Genomic DNA, 26520 nt, shown 5'->3' with positions numbered 1-26520 from the left:
ATGTCAGGCTTCGTTTAGCGCTTGCAAACGGATGTAGATTTAATATAATGTTACCCGTCTTCAGCCATGGTTCTTTCCTTCGCGTTTTGCCTCGTTGACTCTGCGAGAACCCCTTTAACTTCCACGGCTCAGAACCGGAACGCAGCAGCCAGTCGGATACCAAAAGCAAACGAAGCCATAATCGTTGTCGCCCCACCGTCGCTCTCTTCCACAGGTTTCCCATCTCTTCGGACATCCGCTTCCAGGAACATACAGTTTCCTCTTTTGGTCACCATATAGCAGTGGGAGTCTAATGCTAAGCCTGCCGCTGCGTTTGGGTTTGAAGTCGAGCAGGCTGTGATGTCCTCGCTTCCAGGCACTGTATCTGACCCTCGGGCGCTCTCTGCTAATAGCCAGTCAAGCCCCAGCACTGTCTGCTCTTATTTTTTTCTCACTCACCCTCACTCACCCTCCCTCACCCTCACCCCCTCCCTCACCCTCACTCACCCACCCTCACTCACCCTCACTCACTCACCCTCAACCCCTCACCCTCAACCCCTCACCCTCACTCACTCACCCTCAACCCCTCACCCTCACTCACCCTCAATCCCTCACTCACCCTCAACCCCTCACCCTCACTCACCCTCAATCCCTCACCCTCACTCACCCTCACTCACCCTCAATCCCTCTCACCCTCAACCCCTCACCCTCACTCACCCTCAATCCCTCACCCACACTCACCCTCAATCCCTCACCCTCACTCACCCTCAATCCCTCACCCTCAATCCCTCACCCTCACTCACCCTCAACCCCTCACCCTCACTCACCCTCACTCTCACTCACCCTCACCCCCTCACCCTCCACCCTCACTCACCCTCACCCTCACTCACCCTCACCATCACTCACCCTCACCCTCACTCACCCTCACCCTCAACCCCTCACCCTCACTCACCCTCACTCACCCTCACCATCACTCACCCTCACTCATCCTCACCCTCACCCTCACTCACCCTCACCCTCACTCACCCTCACCCTCACTCACCCTCAACCCCTCACCCTCACTCACTCACCCTCACTCACCCTCACTCACTCACCCTCAACCCCTCACCCTCACTCACCCTCAACCCCTCACCCTCACTCACCCTCACTCACTCACCCTCAACCCCTCACCCTCACTCACCCTCAACCCCTCACCCTCACTCACCCTCACTCACTCACTCACCCTCAACCCCTCACCCTCACTCACCCTCAACCCCTCACCCTCACTCACCCTCAACCCCTCACCCTCACTCATCCTCAATCCCTCACCCTCACTCACCCTCAACCCCTCACCCTCAATCCCTCACCCACCCTCAACCCCTCACCCTCACTCACCCTCAACCCCTCAGCATCACCCTCACTCACCCTCACTCACCCTCAACCCCTCACCTACCCTCACCCTCAACCCCTCACCCTCACCCTCACTCACCCTCAACACCTCACTCGCCCTCACCCTCACTCACCCTCAACCCCTCACCCTCACTCACCCTCACTCACCCTCACCCACCCTCACTCACCCTCACTCACCCTCACTCTCACTCACCCTCACTCTCACTCACCCTCAACCCCTCACCCTCACTCACCCTCAACCCCTCACCCTCCCTCAACCCCTCACCCTAACTCACACTCACCCTCACCCTCACTCACCCTCACTCACCCTCAACCCCTCACCCTCACACAGTGCAATAGGTCTCGGAGCATTTGAGTTAGAGCTTTTAGAAATGTTTATGGCTTTTTTTTTTAATTCTTTAGCATTGGCTACAGGAAACAAAAATGCTAAAGATTTACAAAAAACCCATAAACAATTCTAAAAGCACTAACTCTAATGCTGCGAGACCTATTGCATTTCCAATGCTTGTTACTCCTGCTCGCCAACGGAGTATATTTCTGACCCTATGGTCATGTTGCAGTATCATTACCTGAATTCCATTAGTGTATAATGGTCAGAGCATATTTTTAATTTGCCCTATTTTTCCAAGAGAGTATCTAAGGGTCACAGAGGAAGTAATGCACCAGGGAGAGATCTGAAAGGAAAATATGTTGACAGTGTGTCAGATTTTACAACAATGCCTGTTGCCACAGAAGTAAACTAACCCCCAAAGAGCAGAGCCCCCTGGCCCTCCGGTGCCTGCGCTGGGCTTCAGGGTAGCTGCATGGCACAGGTTAGGAAGTTATGGTTTTTTTCTGTGCCTTTTATTATCCTAATGTTGTTAAAAAGGGTTTGTATGGGTAGGAATAAATTCTTATTAGCAAAGCTAACACTAACCACTGTGTAATTCTCTGAATCCGGGGTTTGTGCTTTCCTAGACCAAGCAATCTTATAAATGCCTACCAGTATCGATGACATGAATCCTACACTTTCTGGTCCCCTTTGTCTTATGTAATATTTTCTATACACTTATTTACACACGTATGATTCATTGACTCTGTATTTGTGTGTCATGTAAAAAGCTCCAACACCCTACTCTGGTATTAGAGGCGCTATAAAACAAATACATGTGAGAGAGGGGCTATGGAGAGTGAGGGGCACTGCTGGTGGGGGGGAAAGCCCCCACTCCCCCCTTACGCTCACTCATCACAGGGCGCTCATACAGAACTTTTACACCCCATCACTTTCAAATGCCACGAGCGCCACTGGGCAACATTTCTACATGTGTCTGCTGGGCCTGGAAGCACTACGAGGGGCGCAGACACCGAAGTGGCTGCCTCCTCTCCCAGAGTCTCAGATGGCCCTGTGGGATGCACTGCCCGATAAATGATTGATTGAAGCCAGGCAATGGCGTGAACCATGGAAAGTATCAATACACCGGGCGACGCTCACAGGAGTGAGTCTGCGGGCACAAGCTGCATTCTGACCTCAGGGCTCTGCCTGTGCCCATCCTAAAGCCACTCCGGTTCTGGTCATGGAGGATCGGGCACCCCAGGAACTAAGTGGCAAAGAATAAGAAAAGATGCTGCTGATTAAGCCTATTGCATGTTGGTTTCCCTGTTTTTACCCAATGCCCCCGTTTCTGAATCCTAGGAGATTATGCACTGCAAGTGACGCTCCTCTACCCTAACCAGTCAGATGTGTCGGCACACGGTGCAGACATTAAATTCTTACAAACTGATCAATGTTTGGAATTTTAAAACACTCCTTAGCACACAGAAGCCCATTGTAGGCTGCCTTCGGTAACGCCTATACATCATATCAGGGAGCACTTGTGCAACCTCATCGGATTGGTTTTCACATTTTTATGGCTCCAGAAATTTGTGGCTTGCTGAAGACAACTGGGTCCCTTCAAATTCATTGCTTTTCAATTCAATTCAAGTCTGTGTCTGATGCCCAGGAAACTACGCTAACTATCAGTCATGGTGCTGCTGAACAAGGTTAAGTATAAATGACGATTCTACCTCTAAGGCTGCTGTTTGTCCGAGGTCGGATAAAACTCCCAGTTCACACCAACGCAAACCTAACCAATCCTGCCGCTGCTCTCATACTGTTTTCAGCATGAGAGAAGTGTCAGGATTGGATGGAGCAGGCTATCCCAGCACTCTTTTTGCGAATGGGTGCCTGTGCAATCCCCCGTCTGTTTAACACAGTTGTTGGATAGGTGCGGCCAGAAGCGGGCAAGTCAGGCTTGCAGGTCCAAGACAGCCAATCCAAGAAGCGTACTCTGCACTTTATGGTGCCATTACTGCTATGCTAATCAAACAGAGATTCACTCTAGGCATTACACTCACTGGTGGCACGCACATCATAATAAAATGGCAATAAGACCATTTTATTATGAACATTGGTTTACTGCTGTGCCACCCTCCCCTGCCGTAAAGGAGGAACCACAGAAGCTGAAATCAAGTGCTGCACTAATGGCGCACTTAATTCGTTATCCCTTAATTCTGATTTAGTATAAACTGGTCAATAATACATTTTTGATATACTGGTTTATTTTCGTCTTTAACCAGGTGCCATAGTTCTGGCAACGTTTTGCTGTGAATTTTAAGTCGGTGAACTGCAAATACCTTGATTTGCATGCCTGTCAGTGTCCCCTTTACAATTAGGAGTTTTCAGAGTTGCTGCATTACTTCTGAAATTCTGGGATTCCTATTGGTGTCCATGCTTCAGACTGCGTGGCAACTGGTTTCTCTCTCCATCCAAGTTCAGCTTCACTTGGCAATTATTTCTGTGGATTCTGGTCACCACCAGTCTTGCCAAACCACTACATGTGTCATGTAGGCAACGTTCCTCAATTACCCCACATGAGAATGTAGAGGGTCTAATTTGATGGTCCACCTTGGGGAGACAGGAAAGACCCTGTCCTCCTGGCTCACCTTTTACCTATCCATCGTCTTTGGAAGAAACCTGAACTACTGGTACAGTGCTTTTAGGGTTGAGTAAGGGTATAGGGTGGTAATGGTGTTTTTAGAGTGGGTAGGGGGATTAAGTGGTAAAGGTGTTTTTAGGGTTTAGAAGTGAATGAGGGTATTGGCTGGTAAGGGTGTTTTGGGGTTTTTGCGGAGGGTAAGGGTATTTAGTGGTATGGGTGTTTTTAGGGCTGGGTAAGGAAATTGGGTGGTAGGGTACAGAAAATATAATAATGAAAAACAAATGGAGTGTCCCCTCACCACCATTAAGAAAATATTAAATTTAAATTGTAAAATAATAGATCCCCCAAATAAAAATAATTAAAATATATATATATACAAAACAATAGAGCACTCGGATTCGAAGAGGAACACTGCAGAGTGTTTAGTAAAGGCAACAGGATTCACTGCACTTAGAGAAAAATAAAAAGCCTTACACGTTTCGGAGCCAGCTTGCTCCTTGTTCACAGGCATTTCCATGTGTAGGCGCAAAAAAGCAGGAAGAAAACTTTTGCCAGCACGTCATTTATTAAGCCCGTCATTAGGCACCAGGTGAGTCCACAGATGCAGCATGCTGGGATTTGTAGTACTTGTTGCCTTAGTAGGCTTTCAGTGCCCTTCCCAATTGTTCCCAACAGTTGGCTTTGCGCTTTCACAACATTAATTTTAATTCTTTTCGCCCTCCAGTGGGCCTCCGCAGTTTCAGATCCTCCTCTGTAATGCCATCCTTCGCATCATCAGGAGAATTCCAGCCCAGGACTTTCTCTCCCTGGCCCCTCACAGTGGCTTTTGCGCTTTCACAACATTAATATAGATATATATATATATATATATATATATATATATATATATATATATAGAGAGAGAGAGAGAGAGAGAGATCGATGGATAGATAGATAGATATATGGGTTTCACATACCTTAGATATCCTTACTTTGTGTTGTAAAGGCATGCATGCGAAAGGAATATTCGTGGTAAAGACACGAGTGGTGAAAGCATGCATTGTAAAATGCATGCATTGTTATGTCATACAACCAAGAGAAGGGTTAGGAGAGATTTGTTATAGTTCTCATGGTAATGGAAGGGTGGCTCAGGGAGTTGAATGTTTGCAGCTGACAAATGCAGTGCTCTAGAAGTCAGGAGCTTGAATCCTGTCCTGGCCCAGCACACTCAATTTTCCATTCTCCCAAAGTTGGTAAACTGAAGATGCATAAAATGGGCTGTGGTAAAATAACATCTGTTCCTTACAGGTGTGGCATAAAGTGCGGTATGCAGCACTAAATAACAGCGAATAGTGTGTGTTGGTTAACGTGAAGTAGGCTATCTTGCTTAGGAAAAACCAAGCCCAGTATCTTTAAGAATTACAAACAATAGGTATTCTCCAGTGTTATTTTGTTTGATGATGTCTTGTTTTTGTTTTGAAACCTAATATGACATCATTCATAGATAGCCCTAGATGGTGAAACGATCACCTAAAGCGCTCTGAAACCTCCGGGTCTAGCTAGCGCTATATAAAACTCCCAAACAAATAAATAAATAAATACCCTGCTAGAGTTTTTTGTAGCCTGCTGTGCATAAGAAGGTGCCGAAGGACTTGGCCACTGATTCTCAGAGACATTTTTACGAGAGGGGGCGTTTCAAACTCCACCCAAAACAAACAGCTCAGGTGGAGAAAGGTGATCGCCCGGGTCGGTCGTGATTGCACAGTCCCGAAGGCGCTCGCTCGGATTCCCTCTTTGTGAGTTTTGGACGGAGTCCGGATGGCCCCAGACCCCCAGCGCCTCTCCGAGAGGTAACTTGATGGTTTTGGAGAGTCGCACTGAGCTGAAAAGCCCCTAGGATGCTTTGACGCGCTAACTCGCGCGCCTGGAATCAACCCGAGGGCCAGCACGCGCTGCTTTCCTCGCACACCCCGGTGCCTCTAATCTCCCAGCGGTGCCAGCCTCTTCCGGCGGCTCCCACGGAAGGGCCTAAAAGACTGGATCCCACAGGAAGCACCCAAACCCTGAGTGCACAGGCCCCTGGGCCACCGGCGAAGGAGCTGTTGTGAAACTGCAGGCAGGCGCGGTGCAGTGTTTCTAATTCACGGAGTTCAGGCAATCTAAGAGCAGGTATGAGTCCTTCCGGTTCAAGAGATAACCTGTAGCTCCTGCCCCCCCCCCCCCCCCCCGGGTGAAATAAATGTGACTACTTTCAGAAAGGTCAACAGGAGAAAGACAGAAGTATTCGACTCTCCTGGGTTTCGATTAGGATAAAACAGCTTCACACCGCTGCCAACACAAAGTCTGATGAATGGACAAGCGCTCGCCATAGTGCTGTTTATATTTCCAACACGCTTTCACTTTCAGTGAAAGCGAAAGCGCGATGCAAAAATAAATGTGCGGCGCCCGGTCTTCTTTTGGGAGGAGAAGTGTGGCTCAATGATTAGAGCGGCAGACCCTGATGCAGAGGTCTGGCCCGGACCAGGGTTCAATTCCTGCCTCGGCGGGTCTTGGGCTCAATTTCCCCGGACCTGAGAATTCTCGCCTCGGTGTCTATTCTAATCATGGGTCCCACTCTGCAACTCTGGCCAATAGCTTGCTTAATCTCCACAACGGCCTCAACAGCGCTATGATGCCTGGCCTCAACTTGAGGGTGCCCAGGAGTGGGCACTTCACAGGGAAAGGCCAGGAAGGGTTCCACAGCGGTATGTGTACAGCGCCTTGAGACCCCTTCGGGGGTGATACGTGCGCTATATATGCACTACATTTACATTTACATCAGGACTGGATCTCAGAGGCTTGTTTACATAACACGCCTCTGAGATAAGAAATTGCTTCACGACAGCCGTGAAGCAGGAGACCCAGTCCGGATGGGCCGTCCCAAAAGGACAAAGGGCGGTAACACAGAAGTCTCACTTTCAATGGGAAGCCACCGTTAACCATAAACGGTGACGCTACCCAATGAAAATTAGGGTGGGGCGTCAAGCCCCCTTCTGAAATATACTCACCCACAATATGTCTCGCAGACACGAGTAGCGCATGCGCGCTGCAACGCAGGTCTGCGAGACCTAAAAAGGTAGGCTTAGGTTGCGCCATTACTTTAAGGCAAACTTGAGTTAGCAGTTTAAAAACTGCTCCGCCAGGCAGCAATGTTGGACTGGGAGGCTTTGCTTTGGCACACACTGTGCTGCAGTCCATGGGGGACACTTTAACTTACGGGCCATGGGTACATTTGGTACAATTTACTAGGGACTTTTAAGTAAGTTAACTTATGCCAAATGTGGGTGAGCCAATAATACATAAACCTTTTAAAGGGTCAGAGCACTGGAACTGTGGCCTGTTTGGTAGGACTCTGTAAACTCTCAGTCAAAAAACAGCAGCATCATCCAAAACTTGGGGTGTGATCATGCAAAAAGAGGCATTTCCTTAAAGTTCTCCATTAGGTTCCAGTGACCTAGATCTAATTATAACGCAGAACAGTCCAGAATCTGACGTCTTAACGCTAAGGTCTTCATGACAGCTGTTGCAAGATTTATTTATGTATTATTGTGTGCTAAGTGGAATGCATCCTTCTCACGTTTTCTCCCTTGCCCCACAGGTCACACCCTTCCATCAGGGATGAGTTTCCTGACCCGCCCCCCCCAAACTGAAAGTGACAAACAGATTACAGTCCCCAAAAATGAATCCTCTAATGAAAAAAAACAAGTTGTCTACAATTAGTTGATGCACACAAAATGTACAGCAACAATAATGGAGGTTGTTGTTGTTTAACATATGCAGGAACAAAATACAGTGATGTAGTCATGCCTTAAATAAACCTTTTTTACATACTTAAGGAGCAATGTGCTTGTTTTGATTCTCATTAAATGTAGAATTCTATCATGACACATGCCCTGGTCACGCAGCAGAAGTTCCACATCTCACCCCTTCCATCTACCAAGGAGCAATGATTAGTAGCCCTTTGTAAACAAGCATTGAAAATGCAATAGGTCTCGCAATAGAAGAGTTTAACCTTTTTCGTTTTGCAAATGGATGAGTGGCGTTGCGTGGATGAGTGGCGTTGCGTGGATGAGTGGCGTTGCGTGGATGAGTGGCGTTGCGTGGATGAGTGGCGTTGCGTGGATGAGTGGATGTGGTGGATGTGGCAGTGGATGTGGTGGATGTGGCAGTGGATGTGGTGGATGTGGCAGTGGATGTGGTGGATGTGGCAGTGGATGTGGTGGATGTGGTGGTGGTGGGTGCGGTGGTGGTGGATGCGGTGGTGGTGGATGTGGTGGTGGATGTGGTGGTGGATGTGGTGGTGGATGTGGTGGTGGATGTGGTGGTGGATGTGGTGGTGGATGTGGTGGTGGATGTGGTGGTGGATGTGGTGGTGGATGTGGTGGTGGATGTGGTGGTGGTGGGTGTGGTGGTGGGTGTGGTGGGTGTGGTGGTGGGTGTGGTGGTGGATGCGGTGGTGGATGCGGTGGTGGATGCGGTGGTGGATGCGGTGGTGGATGCGGTGGTGGATGCGGTGGTGGATGCGGTGGTGGATGCGGTGGATGTGGTGGTGGTGGATGTGGTGGTGGATGCGGTGGATGTGGTGGATGTGGCGGTAAATGTGGTGGTGGTGGATGTGGCGGTGGATGTGGATGTCGTGGTGGTGGATGTGGTGGATGTGGTGGATGCGGTGGTGGTGGATGTGGTGGTGATGGTGGATGTGGTGGTGGATGTGGTGGTGGTGGATGTGGTGGTGGTGGATGTGGATGTGGTGGATGTGGTGGTGGATGTGGATGTGGTGGTGGATGTGGATGTGGATGTGGTGGTGGATGTGGTGGTGGATGTGGTGGTGGATGTGGATGTGGTGGTGGTGGATGTGGCGGTGATGCGGTGGTGGATGCGGTGGTGGTGGATGCAAAACAAAATGTAACACAAGCAACAGCGCATGCTCGATGCCAGGCAAGACCTAAAAAAGACTGAATATGTCAACAATGCATCTCGAGATTCATACAGAACTACCTAATGTACTTCACCAGATACAAGGAAACAATTAACTGCTACTTCGGGCAAATCTCCAACAAGATAAATGACTTCACTAAGCTCAATGAGAACAGAAGAGCTGCATCTTTCTTGGAGGAGGACCATTTCTGCTGAAAAGACAGTAGTGAACACGTGACACCATTGGCGAGACAGCGAGTCGAGTAAAGTATGCTGCAATGCATTTGGCAGTACTTGTAAACCAACAGGTTATTTAAGTAAAGCATTTCTGAATTAAAGCACAGAGTGAGAATGAGAGGGACCAGCGAGAGAGAGGATAATGTGAGGAAGAAAAATATACAGAATATGAGAGAGCAAAAGAAATGAGAATGAGAGAGGGAACACGATATGGCAATGAAAGAAAAGAGAACTGGAGCAAGAGAGTAATTTAGAATGAAAGAAACTATAAAGAATGAATGAGAACAAAGAGTGAAAGAAATCGCAGGACAGAGGGAGGAAGGCAGGGGAGGGGGGAGGAGAAATGCGACACGGCGGGCAGGGGAGGGGGCGGAGCGGGGAGAGGGTGTGAAAGCAGCAGGGGCCTGGAGTGCGGCTGAGGGAACTGAAGAAATGCGACACGGCAGGCAGGGGAGGGGGCGGAGCGGGGGTGTGGGAGGAGTGCGCCTGAGGGAAAATACGTGCAAGGCAGGCCGCTGGAAGTTTTTCTCTTTAATTTGGCCTCCTAATAGCCCTTAAAGTGCTTGCCTGGGTCATGAACACGCAGGGAACCTTTGAACGAGAACATCAAAGGGGCGCCGCGAAAGTGACGCTTCCAAAGGTGCAGGACCTCTTCCGTAAAGAGCTGCTCCTTCTATGAAACCATGCCCACACTTGCAGGGAATTGTCAACCTTATACGGAGTCTCAGTAGAGAGGCCAAGGAAGGTGTGAGCATCGTATCTAAATCAATTTCTCATGCAACGAGGGGGATCGCTCCGAGTCTATGTTAGGTGATTAGGGGGGCGAGGAGGCGGTGAATGTGGTAAGCCATTGGGGGAAGGGCCGCGCTGGTATGCCGAACCAAACAGAAGCGGACGGCTACCACATTTATGCAAGGACGGGGTGGGAATGTAATGAGCTCAGCATTGCAGCATGTCTGAGCCCTTGGAGTGGCGCAGACTGCTGTTAAAACAAGCATTTAACACCAGCGTTCCGTAACGCGAATCAGGATTTAGTGTGTACTTTTATAGCACTTATGGGACACAATGGGCGCTTCAAAAGGTGGTAGCAGGTGGTAGCAGGAAGATGTTTCCAGACGTGAACTGCAAATCATTTTTCTTTTGATAAAACTTCAGAATGTTGTGTCTGACCCAGCTGACGGACACACTCCCCTTGGCAAGTGAAAGCATTAGGTGGCGGGAGGGAGTGCTTTCAGTCGATGAGGAGCTCACATACCTAGTTAGTGTTAGGTCAGGGCGGAGCTAGCGCGCAACCATGATTCTACCCCTCCTTGTTAAATGCAACAAAAAGTATATCATAACAAATCAGATAGGCATTATGGGGAAAAGGCACACGTGGTACACAAAGCGATACTGTATCACATACAAACTGGTAGCTCGCTGTGAAAGCCAGTTTTACACCAGTAGCTTTAACCCTGTCTGAGTATACACAGTAATGCTCTAATGTAGAGACAGGAGACAACAGATTCGTCTGCCAATGAGGGGCCGTGGAGTGAAGGCTCGGGGGCGGCGGACGGGGGAAGCCGCATGACACTCCGTACAAGCCAAAGCAAACTCGAACAGAGGCAAGAGGAACTAGTCAATGACACAGCAGTGCTAAATAGAATATAACAGATATATGAAGTGTGCTGTGATCGGTCTGTTGTTTTTCCTATTTTCTAGCACGTAGGGGGCTGCAGATAAGGGGGGGGGTGCTGTGGGGCTCAAGGGGCGCATTTCGGCAACAGGCCTGAGTCGATTTACAGTTTTTAAGGGGAGGCTTTGGGTTGCGGTGCCTGGCACTGGTGGGTGTGGCGTCCATAAGGAGGAGTTGTAAACTGGGGTCCGGAATATGGGGGGAGTCGGATCCGATCCTCATACAGGACTCTGGGAACTGCTGGAGTCCTTGGTAGGTGGTCCGGGTACAGTGGGCGATGGAAGGTGGGGGAGGGCTCAGAGTGACGTCACCTGCCCAGGACGCGGGGGCAAATATGATGCTCCTGAGGTGTTGATTCTGGGTTTGGTACAGGGGTGAAAGAAGAGTTGCGATAGGTGGCATGCCGGGCTCGAGAGGCGGACAGGGGTGACCGGGTCTATGGGGGGAGAGCGTGTACTGAAGCTTCCAAACATATGTAAAACACGGGTGGAATACAGTTTTAGAGGTTTTAGCTGCTGAGGTCTCGGATAGTTATTGTGTAATAGTTTGCATTTTAGGCAGGGTTGTTGTGAGTGACGTTGAAGCCGCAGTGAGGGAAGCTGTCCTGGGGGCAGGGGGTCGGGCACGGAAGACGTGGGAGCCGCGATTACTACGGGGGCTACGGACACATTGGGCGGGGGGGGGTGGTAGTCTGAGGAGGTGGTAATTGTGGTAAGAAAGGCGGGGAGGCCTTGGGGTTGTTGGCGAGGGGGGTAGCCTTCAAGGGGGTAGGGCAGGGGAGCTGGCACAAGTGGGATGCAGCGGGTGTGGTGAAAAGTGCCAGACTCCGCACTACAAAGTGTGCAGGAGGCCTCCTTCAGCAAACTACAAGCATGCTTCACTCGTAAAGTGTGGCTGTGGCCTTCGTGCACCGCCATGGGTGCGAGCTTTGTGCAGGGTGCTGGGTGGACACGTTGTGTAGAGGTGAGCCCTCGCACGGACTTTGCATGCTACAATTTGCACAAAAGTGCCGACTGAGTCCTTTATTAAAAGTGCTGGATGTGCTCTTTGTGCAAGGTGTGAGCCCCCTTTGTAAAACAAGCAACGTTTTAGAACATGAAAATGGGATAAAAAACAAGCCAGTGTGCCTTAATCATATAGGCCTTTAAACACAACAAGACGGAGGGCATTGCTGTGGGGAGGGGGTGGAGGAGAAATGCACACGGCGGGCAGGGGAGGGGGCGGAGCGGGGAGAGCGGCATGTGGGTGTTAAGAAGCCGGGCCTTTGAAGTGAAGCTAAGCTTCACTTCAAAAGGTGTCGGAGCAATGCGGGAGAGAGGAACAGATGGCGATTGCGGCTGTGCACGCGCTTTTAAGCTCAATGCACATGCGCATTGAGCTTAAAAGTCACGGGCACTGCAAGGAATCGCCACGATTCCTTGCCTCTTAGTTAAAAGTTGTTTAAGCCGCAATAGGCTCGCAAGCTCGATGCGCATGCGCATCGACAGGCGAGACCTAAAAAAGGTCCTCATTGAATTTCCAAAGGAATTCATGTCTCCATCCTCCTTCAATTCAGTGCCACAAACTCTCACCACGAACATGTACGGCACACACACGCAGAATGTCAGTGCAAGGAGCTGGGGGGTTCACATAATAGCGGACTTCCCCGACACAGAAAAACATCTAATTGACAAAAACTTGGCACGCTGCCATCATTAGTTTATTTGACTTACCCCTGGGAAAGACTTATGCCTACTACAACAGCATGCTTTTTGCTCCCCTGCAGGCCACAGAATAGGTTTAAGATCTTACATTGCCAGGGACATGCCTAGTCCCAAGTGCACAAGCTAGATCAGCATGAGGCCATGGCCAAACAAAGTCAAGACACCAATTTCACAAGCAATTGTACACTCATGGCATGGGTACATGCCTCTTTACCATGCAGGGTACGTTCGTGTGCCAACAAGTTCACACTTACATATCCTCTTTTCATCTAGCAGCGGCCCAGGGGAGTCCATGTTGAGAAGTGCCTCTGCAGCTTCAATAGTTTCCAATGATTCATCTCCATTTTGACAAGAGGCCTCAACTGAAAACAAGAAAAAATACAAGAAACAATAATAGTTAATCATCTGGACAAACGCATTGAATTCAAATAACTTTTTCTACTAAACCACATAACCCTGGTGTCTTAATGAGTGCTCTCTGGATTATAGTGTTTCAGTAAAGCTTCTAGGCTGACACCGCTGAGATTTGGCTTCTGAGCATGGAGAAATTCAGTTCACTATTCTTGAATTTTGAAGTCTAAATTCTTTGGCCTTTTAGTTTAAAATTCTTCACTTCATTTCTTTAGCTCCAAATTTTCAAAATCAAAGAAAAGATCACTTCTTTGGCAAGTACACAAAGTCATTGTGCCCTAAAAACAGCATGCAATACTAAAAACTGGAATGGGTGCCCAATGGTAATACTATAAAGTGAAATGCTGGATGAAACAGTCAACATCATTTGGTGGCTTGACAGTGACTGGGGTAGAAGGTACTTACTGTTGTGCTCCAAAATAATAATTAACAGAAAAAGTATATTTTTATGCTATACTCCACGAGCTGAATTGCTGCGAGCGCTTTACTAATAGGGGCCACTGGCCACCCAACACAATGATAATAATGTTATCGAAAGGTAGATAGCACTGTCCTGGGATTCAAACCTCTTATTCCATGGAACCAAATGACATAAGCAAAATGAGACTACGCGAGTGAGTTACAATCAGTTTTCTGGTAGGCATTCATGTGATTCACTAGATCATGCAAAAGAGCTCAATTGCAAAAAATACACATTTAGAGAACTTCTATGAAATATAGATTTCACTAATCAATCAATCAATTAAAAAACAACAAAGAAAAATCTATACAATACGTTTAGTGCCAACAAAGGAAGATGTTGCGTAATGCAAACAATAAATTACATTCTGCAAAGCAGGAAGACATGCCAGTGGACGCTCGACAAGAGTTAGAATGTAAATAGAATTAAAAACGGTTGATTGTTCCTGGAAAAATGTTGCAGTTAAAAAGGTTCAATTATGATTCTGAGAAAGACTCAAACCACAAATGACGACTCCCAGCAGTCTTGTGGTAGCTGCAGAAGCTGATGAACACAGAACTCGGAGAACTCAAGGCCTGCAGGGAGAATTGGGGAAAAGTCCCCTACTCTAAACCCAAATTAAGAATAAAGATTTTCAGAAAAGGAGACAAATTACATAGGCTTGAGTCTTATGCTTCATTGGTACTCTTGTTTTTAGGGAATGAACGAAAGCTGCATTAGTAAGGCTTCTGGACATCATGTGGTCAGGTACTGCACCCCTCTCTACATTAACGTATACTCCTCCTAGAAGGAATCAGGTCAGCATGGCATAGTTATCATCCAGCTCATAGCAAAAGTACAGTCAGTTTTTATGGGTTATAAAGCAATCACCAATACAGCGTCACTGGACTAGACCTTCAGATTATAACATTTTGTGTCCTTGTCCATTTGAGAGGAAAATGCCCTTACTTTCATGAATGCAGACATTATAACCACAGACATTGGCTTGGAGAGTGTCCCTAAACTGAAAATGTCCTCGTGTATTTGCTGTCTAGGGACTTCTAGGATCTGGGGTCTCGGTTTAAAGCTTCTTACAGGTCTCATAATACAATACCAGTGTATGTGGGCCCACAGGGTGGCCAGTGAATGGAGCAAGGTATGTGACTCTCAAGTCTGCCGATTCGTGGGCCTGACCCGGACTGCTGCCAGAGCACAGTTAAGTGTCATTACTAGCACTGGTGCTTCAATCCTCAGCTCCGGGGTTGTGTAAATTATGGGGAGGCTGGGGTAGGTTACAGCCTCAGAGGTCTGGGCAGCCCTCATGATAACACGTATTTCACTGGACGATCAGGTTACAAGGCTACTGGGTAAGTGCCCTTCCATTTCTGGCACTTTGCAGCACTTTTAAGATCTACTTAAAGTTTCTCGTTGCTCAAATGGGTGCAATTTGTGATATTTAAATGTTTACCTCGTCTTCATTGCTTGATTTTGTTCATGAGAAAAGTATCACTCTTAGTTGTTGAAATGTCACTCAAAATTACACTGTAATTATGAAAATGTCACTCAGAGCAATCTGAAACCTTGGCAACTATGGGTATGTATGCTCAAAATGGTACAGGCCATTGGCATTCAGCGCTCACTATGAATGGATGACAGGTTAGTAGCGCTGCCCGTCCTGAACTTCAACACAGTAATTGAACCATCAAGCTATCTACTGTGTAAACCATGCAACAAATCTCACGTGACAATATGATAAAAGACCTTTCAAAATACAAATATGTTTTTTATAATGCGGAAGCTAGTCACATTAGTACCTTAGATATCCGTGCTGTGAATAGCATTTATTAGAAGTGACAGTATCAAAACATTAAATACATTCATGCGCACACCTGTGTTATGACGATGTAATTATTTAATCAAGACCCCTAATCGGGTACCTAGGTTGTTGTTCCCTTTGAAGCACCGTCAGTCTATTAAACCAAACGCAAGAAAGGTTTTTGTACCGCGTACTTCAATGTGCTCTCAGATGAGACGAGGAAGAAAAAGGGGGCTTGATAAAGTAATTGTCCTAAATAAATCATTTGGTCAGGAGGGGAAGCCAGGAGTGATCTCTGGTTTCTTAGTTTCACATAATACCCCACTTGCACATGCGCTCTGGAAACTGTCAAATAAAGACATTTAGGGAGCACAGTTAACACCTTATATGAAATCAGATTACTCTATTGTGCTTCTCCGGGAAAGAAGTAAAATACGTTTAGATTCACAAGAAACTTGCTGGGAGTAGAGCACTGTTCACCATCCAGTGCTTAAATGGACAGATAATTACAGGTACCGAGTACCTGCACTTCTTTAAATCGAAGGGGAAAAGAACATGCACTTCTTTGCAGTGATGCAATGCTTTTAGCACGAGAGTACCTGCACTGCTCAGAAGCAAACAGGTACTCTGAGATACTGAGTACCTACACTTTAATATTCCTATGTCAAGCACTGAGCATGACGCAATGGTGCTCAGCGGGTCCCGGTTGGAGTCGCAGTGGTCCCGCTGCGCGTCACCGGTTTCATGTATCCGCTGCCTTTTATGGGGCCGGTGGGGAGGGCAGGGGCGTGACAGCACTGGCTATTTACGACTCGGTGTCGATGCCTGCCTCATCCGAAGGATCCGCAAGTAGCGGAACTACACTGCTTGCGCTGATCCGACAGTAAATCCTCGATACGAGGCTAGTTCCAAAGCAAGCACTGAGGCACCTTCTACTTGTTGCAATGCACAGACCGTCGCAACTCAGAAGTGCAAGCTTTTGTCTACTCAGTGACAATACCGAGCCTGTTGTACATATTCCCGGAAGCAGGGGCGCGCGCGGAGGTGCGCGAGTTAGTTCCGGTAGTTTTCAGGACACATGGCATTGCTGTTTTTACACCAGAATGACAGTGCCCCGTGGCGGCCAAGCTGTCGCCCTTCCTTCCCAGTGCCCCCTTATCGGCGGTGCCTCGACCCCGTGTGGCATGCACTTGTTTTGAGAGGGGCGGGGGCAGCAGCCACCCCAGCATGCAGCTCGCTCCACGCACTCTCGCTGCACGCGCACGGGGCAGGCGCCCTCCCCTCTGCCCGGGCACACTGCAGCCCTTACCTGCCCGGATCAACAGATCCAGCTGGTTGTGCCTCCCTTGCAGCGCCGTCGCCATGTTTCCCAAACACTTTGCAGCCAGACCAGTATACTTCCAAAGTGGAGAAACCCGGATATGTGTGTGTGCAGCTGCTTCCTGGAGCCAGCAGCGGGAGGGGGAGGGGCGGCGCTGGGCCCGTGTCCCTGCAGCCCAGATCCCCTCTGGCACAATGTTTTGCTGCACTTCCTGGAGAGAAGTCCGACCCACGTGTCTGCCAGGCCCCCGGGCATGCTTCCTGGGAGGGACACCACCACCTCACATCCCCAAAGCGTCATTTAGTGGATGTATTCTGGGCCTGTCACAAACACCTGTTGATCACGGGCTGAAACTCTCGGAGCTTGTGGAACCTGGTTTACTGCCTCTCTGGCCAGGAGCCCGTTTGAAACGGTGCTGTAAAAATGTCAGCACATGGACATTCAACGTGTCGTCAGGGGTAGTAGGCGCTATATAATTACATTACAGTCGTCTTTCAAAATTGAGACTAATGATTATTCATTGTGATGAAGGAGTTGTGCAGTAAAATATTATTTTGGAACGTCGCAGTCACCGGCGGCACTCTTGCGGCAGAACCTATTTAATGCACTAATTCCAGACAAAGCTCGTTTCAGGCGTTCCGTCTAAATCGCACCAGAATCTAGGCTCGGGATGAGCTCCGGAAGAAAGCTGCCAGCACAATATTTTTCTTTTCTCATGGTCTCTTCAAACACGTTGGCTGCTGCTCGCATTGTTCTGGGGAATATCTTTTTTAACAGGCCCATTTGTTTTCCCAAAGACACTTAATGTTATCCCATTATTAGTGAGATGCTTTCATCTGTATTTGAAGAAGGGCTATGGCTGCCCTCTCTCTGGTCCACTCTGAATGTTTACACGATTAAAAGCCACAGTCAGGAGCTAAATTTACTTTTGCATTTCAAAAGTCTGACACTGGGAATATGTATGTATGTATGCGGCAGCAATGTGTTCTGTATAATCATGGATTTTCTCAATTGCCATATAATGCGCCATCTCCATAATAATTTGAAGATTTCACCCCCCAAAAAATGTTTCTACCTCAAACGGATCAACATTTATTAAAGAAAGTTCTACACGTCATTCTATACGGTGTTAGTTTTTTTTGCAATAGTTGCTAAAATGTCGAAATAAAGAAATAATGTTGCTACAGATTGTGTCACATTATGGCGCATAACTTTCCTTTCCTAGCTGCGTGATTTTGTTTACCCTGTTGGATAATTTACTTCTCCACTGCAGCATAATTCAACTGACCCTTCATATAATGCATCCACTGTTCCTGGCTTTTCAGCCAACGGCATGGTGCAGTGAAGGATTTATAGTTTGCTTTAGACACTGCCATTACGGGTTGAAAAAAATTGCATGCACAGTGCTGTTTGCTACTTGCCAGAATTGGCCTGAGGTGTTATTGTATTGTAATGCGACATTTGCATAGGGCTTACTATCTCTATGTGGGGCTCTGAAGCACTTGCCTACAATGGTAGCACATTACACTGGTTAGGGTGTGTGGTTGCAAGTGTTTTGTCTTTGTTTTGATCCAATCTGGGAAGTGTTTCCATGTCATGGGTAAGAACTACTGTGGAAAAAGGGCAAGCAGGTCAGATCGATTACCCCCTTTCAAGGTTTGCCCGGCGATAGCCGCCTCTCACCCAACTCAAGGTTACCAAATGAAGAGGCAGGCGCTGGAGACTGGAAGGTGGGAAACAGGAGTGTATTCCGACGGAGCAGAACACGTCAAATCAGACAACAGGGTATCTTCTCGAGGTGCTCTAACCGCATCTCTGAGGTGGGCCTCTTATACACAAGTTTATGGCTTTATTACATTTATGACATCCGTGGTATTGCTTTGAAGTACGAAAAAAAGGCATCTTTGGAATCCCCGGTTCAGGCCCGTTCTCACACATATCTACAGTAGGGGTCCCCACCCAAATCTCAGCATGATGGCTATCGCGCAGCTGGACATTCCGCTGGGAACAGGAATGCGGGCGATCGGTCGGATTTAAGGGTGTGAAGGCATTGATTAATCCCCGCTCCTTTGATGTGAGGTGAGGTCCTACTGTAGGGGGCAATAAACTGCATCTGTTGGGCTAGGTGATGGCCTGGGATCAGGCCGGACAATCGGCAGGGAGGAAGAGGTTATCAAAAGGGCCTGTTCTATGAATTAGATGAAAGAGTGAGGGGGTTCAGCACGGGATGTGGCTCGGAGGCAGGGTCGCGCTGGAGGTGCGTTTATGGCCCAAGCAGGAGAGACCGGGGGCTGTCGGGGCGCGGGGATGCTTGCGAGGCCGGGGGGTGAGAGGGAGAGATGCGCTGGCTATTGGCAGTGGGCAGAGAGACCATGGTTTTCAAAAAAATGGCTGCTGCTGTAAGTGTGCGAGAGTCTGAAAGGGGACAAGATGGCGCCGATAATGTTGACATCGCAAACCAGATTTAAACAGTCCTCCCTTTTCAACATATCTAGCCATTTTGTCTAGTCGATATCGATCTTCATTAAATCCTTAACCTCGACGTCGTACAATGCTCTCATGCGTTCCTTGTCAAAGTCCAGAGTCTTTGGGCAGATACAGTTTGCACATAGTGAGCACAAAGGCGGCAGGCATTGAATTCCTAGGCAGAACCCACATAACACAACTATGGGTATCAGTATAATTGTAAACAACCTCCACCCCCAGTTCTTTACAGTACTCCAGAACCATCCGCCAAGCGACCATTCTTCTTGTTCCTGGTGGACTTCTGAGGAAAGTCTGTGGAGATGTTCGATGGCTTTGTACACTGAGGGTGAATTGTCCGGTATATAGGTGCAGCAGCTAGACCCAATGATGCGGCATGCCCCTCCACGATCTGCTAGAACCACATCTAGAACAAGGCGGTTCTGAAGGGCCACCAAGCGGACCGCTTGAAGCTCGGCCGTGTTGTTTGTGAGGATGCCAGCTGTAATGTTCATGGTTGTTTCAACTGCCTGGGTCAAGTGTCGGATGGCACGGCTATTTGCCATTGGACCCCAGAGTGGAAAAGTCCCTTCATTGCGTCCAGGAACTGTGCTCCGGCAGAGTCGGCTTGTTCAATGTCTCTCTCTCGTTTTTGTCGGTGGTGGTTTGCAGATGCCACATAGGTCGGAGGAAGGATGAAGGCAATGTAGCAGGTACCTCCCCAGCCTTTTGGGAGCCAGGTGTAGGCTTTCGTACCGCAGACAAAGTACATGTTTGGAGAAGTGACAAAAGAGGGTGGGTCAGTAGTGTCCAAGGTTCTGGTGATGTTGCAGGCACTGTGACCTACAAATTGTGTCCCGAGGCCTTCGATGCATACAAGGCCCGAGACATTGACAACAGATAGGGCCACAGTCAGGGTGGCTGCTGTTGTTTCCGGAGGTAGGAGAAGGTAGGTCTGGCCGGATTGTTGAACACCTGCATTTCGACACGTTCTTTGGCTGGGATGTCCAAGTGAACAGAGGTGTTGGACGTCAGTGGGCAAAAGGGTGCAGCCGCTTTTTTTGTTTTGTTCAGCCAGACCCCTTGATAAAAGTGTGACATGGTTTCGTTGGAGATTGTCTTATCTCTGTAGCTCTCTTGCAGGAGAATCAACCAGGCGAGGCAGGAGCCATGAACAGAGAATGGTGAGGGGATGAAAGGGATGGAATGTCCAGTGGCATGCGGAAGCAACCCGCAGATCCAGCAGTTGGTGGCATTGGCGGCAAGGTTGTGCTGGTGCAAAAGTTGTACGAAGGAGTTATTCCAGTACTCCTTACGTCTTTCTCGGAGTTGAGGTGAGAGAGAGATCAGGTGGTGTTCCTTCACGGTGACAGGTAGTATAGTGGCTAGAAGTGTCTCATGTGCTGGTGAGCTTTCTTCCAAGATCCAGAGGGTGGTCATGAGGAGGAGGCAGAAGAGAAGGGTAACAAAGAAGGCAATAGTCTTTGAACTGTGCATTTTGTCAGTCTTTGGGTTTCTGTAGTGGGTCCTTGGATATCCAGTCGCTTCCACCATCTTCAAGTCGGGTGCTTCCATCATCTTCGTATCGGGCGCTTCCATCATCTTCAAGGGGGCTCGGTAGTGGGCAGAACCACAAACTTCGTTTGGCTTCTCTCCTAGCGACCTTAGTAGCGTTAGGCCACCGCTCTGAGAATATAAACTTAGTCAATGGTCTATTTAGCCGAAGCTCCCTCCTTCCGTCGCAGGTTGTACCCTTCTCTGGACGGCACAGTGGGGTCGGGATATGTTGCCAGTTCAAGCGCGTCTGTTTCCGGGTAGCAGCTCAGGGGTGGTCAATCTTTGTTCAGGAGCTCTTCTTGCGTGGTCACGCCTTCGGTTGTTGTCAGATTCGACGAGATCTTCTTGCAGTGGTGTGCGTGCAGCCAATTGCGCTTCCCTCCACTCGAAGAGCTGTTCGGGTGGTGATCAAAACTTGCCAGGGCGCCCGTCCAGCGGGGTTCCAGACTCTTCTCCCGCTGGAAGTTCCGAATTAGGACGAAATCTCCAGGCTGGATGGTATGTCTGGGGCCCCTGGAAGCATCGGGGATGGCCTGCAGCACCTGATGATGAATAACAGACAGCGTTTTAGTTAGGTTATACAGATAGTCAGACATTAGGACGTCCGGGACGTCGTGAATAGATGTCGGTTTGGGTGCAGACCAGATACTCATGGGTCGGCCAAAAACGACCTAGTAAGGGGTCAAGTGGTGTTTGTTGGGGGTGGAACGCCTTGACAGCAATGCCAGGGGAAGAGCGTCTGGCCATTTTAGTCCTGTGGTAGCCACTATTTTTGCCAGTTTTAGTTTCAATGTGGCGTTGTGTCGCTCGACCAGTCCAGCAGATTGGGGGTGAAAAACTGCGTGGAATTTCTGTCGTACCCCCAGCCCCTTCAGGATAAGCTGGATAACCTCGGCTACGAAATGGGGGCCATTGTCACTCCATAAAATACGACAAAGGCCGTAGCGAGGGAAGAACTCTTTCAGTAGTACTTTTGCAGTGGCAATGGCAGTGTTGTCACGCGTCGGGTAGGCTTCCACCCATTTGCTAAAAGCGCATACAACCAGTGGCGTCACTAGGGTTGGTGTCACCCGGTGCGGGTAACTCATGGTGTCACCCCCTCACGACTTACCGCATGGACCTCCTCCGGTGGCCCCACCTAGTAACCACCGGCTCAAATTAAGCACTGCCCAAAGACCTGTAAAAGATCATAAAAGAGTGCCCTGTTCTTCTACTTCCCGGAACGCTTCTGTGAATCGACCAGAGTTGTCTTTTACATTGTTCATTCAAGGTGTAGAGAAATGGATAAATACACAAATTCTAGCTAATGTGATATATATATATGTAACAACATCTTGGAAGATCAGGTTTAAGGTGGTAACAGTGGTTACCTAGAAAGCAGCAGGTGCTCGGCTGTCTGCGGAGGGATTATTGCAACTGTGGTTTTGGCTAAATATTGGCAAATATGGTCACGAGCGAAGTCACAAAACGGAAAAATACCGCTTGAGCATTGTGAAGACAGCTCAGGGCCAATGAGAAAGGTATGCCGAGCACCAGGGCCGGTCCGTACAAAAGGTAATTCGTCTGTCCATCCCGTCTCGACGAGCAGCCCTGTTTCCAAGGAGACTCTCCCACGGATCCGACATCCGAGTGGCAGTAAATACATACAATGCCGCAGTAAGCCCCCCCCCCCCACTTGAGGAATTATTGTGCCAGTGTATTTTCCCTTTCTTGCTCTCAGGAAATGCCACATGAGGAAAAATAAGTGCCAGTCCCCCAAAAAAGAGTGCAGTGTCCTACACCAGCAACCACCGGCTCAAATTAAGCACTGTTTACTGATTGCCCATGAACTCCACAGGCAGCAGTGTGTGGACCTTTAGGGCAGGCATTCCTATGATCAGTTGTCTGCATAGGATTTGCAAGGCTTGACTGACCCAGGCAGGAAAAAGAAAACACGGGGTGTGTGGGAGAAAGTTTCCGGCTTGTCCAGGGACATTTGTCTTTCGTTTCTCAGAAGCAAACTCCAACTTTTGCGATTTGGTCCTATAAAACAAAAAAGAATTGTTGAGCAGTTGACCATGACATAGAGGTGAAAGAACGTCAGTTATGTCACTGGATGCAACGTAATCCTACATGTCGAGCCAGAGGGGCAAGAAACCAAAATATGTCAGGATGAGTTGAGTTTTGTACAGCACCAGTGGCCTGTAAACCTTCCTCAGGTCTACATGACCCTCTAAGAGTGTCTTGCAAAGTATATATTATGCACAATCATTGTGTTAGTCTGACACAAATGCAAATAAAGTGTCCAAAAAGCTGCAATTTGTCTGCAAACGTGAATTGGAAAAGCTAGCCAGCTTCACAACGTTTTCCACAGACCCTTGCAAAGGTTGAAATAAATTTTGAACTTGACTCAACCCTACTCTGATTGAGAGGCAGAAGGCATATATGTTGGGAAACCTTTTTTATTTTTTAATACACTGTAATAGACTGCTGGCTTTAACAAACTGTGTCTGAGTAAAGTTTTATAGAGTGTCCCATCTGCATAGTCAATGGAGGCGCTGCGAGGTATTGTAAGGTATGTGACCACACAAGAAAGGTGTGCTGAAGCATCCGTACTAAGACTGAGCCTATTTGTATTGTATTGTACTGTAATTGCATTTATATAGCGCTTACTGACCCAGACGAGGCGACAGAGCGCTTTTCAGCGAGTAGCACACGAACCCAAAAAGGATTAGTGGATCAGTATAGTGAAATTGTGTAATAAGAAAGAGCGCAACACGTGCCCTGGCAATCGGACTGTAATAATGTGACACCACTATAGTTACAGGTGTAGTGCGCAGTGAGAGAAACAGTGAGTATGTGTCATGGGTTTCCTGAACAGGGTGGGTTGGAGGTGTGGTGAGCCATGATGATGCAGAAGAATCAATTCAGTGGTGTAGCGCCGATTTTCCCTAGCAGCACACCAGGAGCTACACAGAGGGTGAAATAGTTCTAGATTTGTACATATTATTATTCTAAAAAAGTAGGCTGGGAGAAACTGCAGATAGGAGCTGCACGTGCTATGGAATACTGCAATAAGGGTCAAGACTGTAAGAGGTGAGGAGGCCAGGACATTTGAAGTGACGCCCCTGAAACAGTTATTTTCGTTTATAGCACTGCCTGAATCTATAAAACGCCCGTTACTTAGCCCTGAAACAAGTCATCAATACAGTTTCTGAGACGAGCGTCAGTGCCACCGGAGAAATACGCACCTGTCAACCACCAAAGACAAATATTCTTAAATTGACACGATGGAGGCTGAGTACCGAGCTGGGGCTGTAACCACAATCTTTCACGTTGTTTAGTTCCTCCATTTAGTAACACAGAAATAAAACTCGTTTCCCCCCCTCTTCTGAAGTCCTCCTTTTATTTTCCAAATCTAGCAACACGGTGACATATTAACGTCTTTTCATTAGTTTTTGAATGTCACGTCACCAGCTGGTGGGGGCTTGACAACAGCTTTGCCGAAAACTTAAGTTTAGCAAAAACACTTACACGGACATAGCTCTCCTTTTCTTTCGACTCGACTGTGGTGGTGGCTGGGGCCCTACCCTAGGGGCTCTGTAGTGCAAATCGCCCAGCAGCAGCACTCCCCCCGACCCCGAGACTGTCTCCTCTCTCCAGCACTGCCTCTCTCAAACTAATCGCGTGGAGGTGGCGCACGTCAGAGAAGCACAGCGCGGGGGCTGGTCCAGGGCCGTCATTGGTAGTGCTATAAGATTGACGGCCCTGGGACCCACAAACTACTAGGTATGCTGCCACTACGCATCGCACCATCACCCCTAAGCTAGGTGGTGCGTGCGTGGCCGTGGCGTGCGTGCACACTGCAGTCTTTGGTGCTTGAAAAGCAGGTGTGCTTGCACAGCATTGGTGTCACCCCATGACAGTGGTGTCACCCGGTGCGGTCCGCACCCCCCGCACCCCCCTAGTGACGCCGCTGCATACAACAACAAGTACATACTTCAGTCCTTGGCATCTCTCTAACTGGATATAGTCCATCTGTAGGACTTCAAATGGATGGTTGGGGACCCCAAACCCTCCCCGGGGTACGACAGTTCCTTTCCCAGGGTTGTGTTGCAGGCAGACTAGACATTGCTGGACTAATCGTTTGGCTGAGTCTGCAATTCTATCGTTATGCCAAACTCGGGAGACAAGTTCGGTCATTGGGGCAGATCCTATGTGTGCAGGGGAATGAGCCATAGTCAGTATGGGGATCAGATACGAGTTGGGTAGCAACCATTTGTTCGTGTCTTTTGTCCGCCAGCAGCCTTCATCGTCTTTTAATCCCACCCATGCCCATTCAGTCAGTTCGTGTTGTGAGCTGGCCATTTGGATGTCCCTAATAGTTTCCCTAGCGTACGTCCATTTTTCTGCTTGTGACCTAGTCACGTACATGTGAGTCGTCGTCCTATTCTCAGCTGTGGTTCGGGCAGTGATGTCGGCCAGTGCATTTCACTGTCCAATGATGTCTGTCACCCTTTTGTGTGCTTGGCATTTGATTAAGGCAAGTCGTTTGGGGAGGAGAACCGCTTCAGTCAGAGCGGAGACTAGATCTCCGTTCAGGATGGGCGTGCCATGAGATGTCAGAAATCCCCTCTCCTTCCATAAGAGCCCAAAATGATGAACCACCCCGAAGGCATGCTGGCTGTCCGTGTAAATGTTTACTGTCGTCCCCTTTGCTAGGATACATGCTCGTTTGAGGGCAATCAGTTCTGCCGCCTGTGCGGATCGTTGCGTGATGCGGGCGGTTTCAACTACAGTTCGGGCTGTGGTAACTGCATAGGCAGATTAGGTGGTGCCGTCGGGGAGTTTAATGCAAGAGCCGTCTACCCATAGCTCTCCGTCAGGGTTTGGGAAGGCAGTGTCTCGGAGGTCAACTCTACTCATAGTCTGTTCGTCCGTGAGGGTCACACAGTCATGTATAGGGGGGACATTTGGGTCATTTTCGGGCAGAGGCAACAAGGTGGCTGGGTTCAGCGTGGTGCATCTTTTCAGCGTGATGTGGGGTGCAAGCAGAGTCAGTTCGTATCCAGTCAGTCGTGCGCTAGTCAGGTGTTGCATCTTAGTCTGGTTCAGGAGGGTGTCAACAGCATGGGGCACTAATACCGTGAGGGAATTCGAGAGCACGATCCCCTCACTTTGTCGGATAGAGACAGCAGCGGCAGCTACGGCTCGAAGGCAGGCAGGCAAGGCTCTCGCTACGGGGTCAAGAGTAGCAGAGAAATAGGCACAGGGTCGTTGCTTGGGGCCGATGGTTTGAGTCAGGACAGACAAAGCGCATCCCTCCCTTTCGTGAGTGTAGAGAGAGAAGGGTTTGGTATAATCGGGGGTTCCTAGGACTGGTGCAGAACAAAGGGTGTCTCGAAGTTCTTTGAAGGAGGATTGGCATTCGGGGGTCCAAGGGAGCGGGAAGGGGACATCTTTAGCTAGTAGAGAAAGCAGTGGCTTTACAATGAGGCTGAAGTTTGGCAACCACTGCCGGCAGAAGGAGGTGAGGCCTACCAGGGAGCGGACATGTTTCTGGGTCTTTGGGACAGGGGTTTCTAGAATGGCCTGAATTCGATCGGGTGTAAGCTTTCTCTCGTCTTTGGACAAGAGGTGGCCTAGGTAGGTGACCTGG

At 48.7% G+C, this 26520-nt stretch overlaps 1 protein-coding gene across 9 annotated transcripts in view; it reads right to left on the bottom strand.

Moving 5' to 3' along the window:
* ELF1 (E74 like ETS transcription factor 1) overlaps window positions 1-26520 on the bottom strand; it is a 526009-nt gene that overhangs the window by 56891 nt on the left and 442598 nt on the right. For 8 of the 9 annotated variants that reach the window (XM_078657401.1, XM_078657393.1, XM_078657397.1 and 5 more), the window contains one exon: window positions 13130-13237. In XM_078657401.1, the coding sequence (XP_078513527.1) occupies window positions 13130-13237 (108 nt within the window). Of the gene's footprint in view, window positions 1-13129; window positions 13238-16850; window positions 16986-26520 lie in introns of those variants that run through there. The other variant, XM_078657402.1, reaches the window with a different exon arrangement.

The sequence above is a fragment of the Lissotriton helveticus genome, chromosome 8 (assembly GCF_964261635.1).
Source record: "Lissotriton helveticus chromosome 8, aLisHel1.1, whole genome shotgun sequence".
NCBI classification, from domain to species: domain Eukaryota; kingdom Metazoa; phylum Chordata; class Amphibia; order Caudata; family Salamandridae; genus Lissotriton; species Lissotriton helveticus.
Note: the sequence above shows the minus strand (reverse complement) of the source record. Positions and strands in the feature narration are given on the sequence as shown.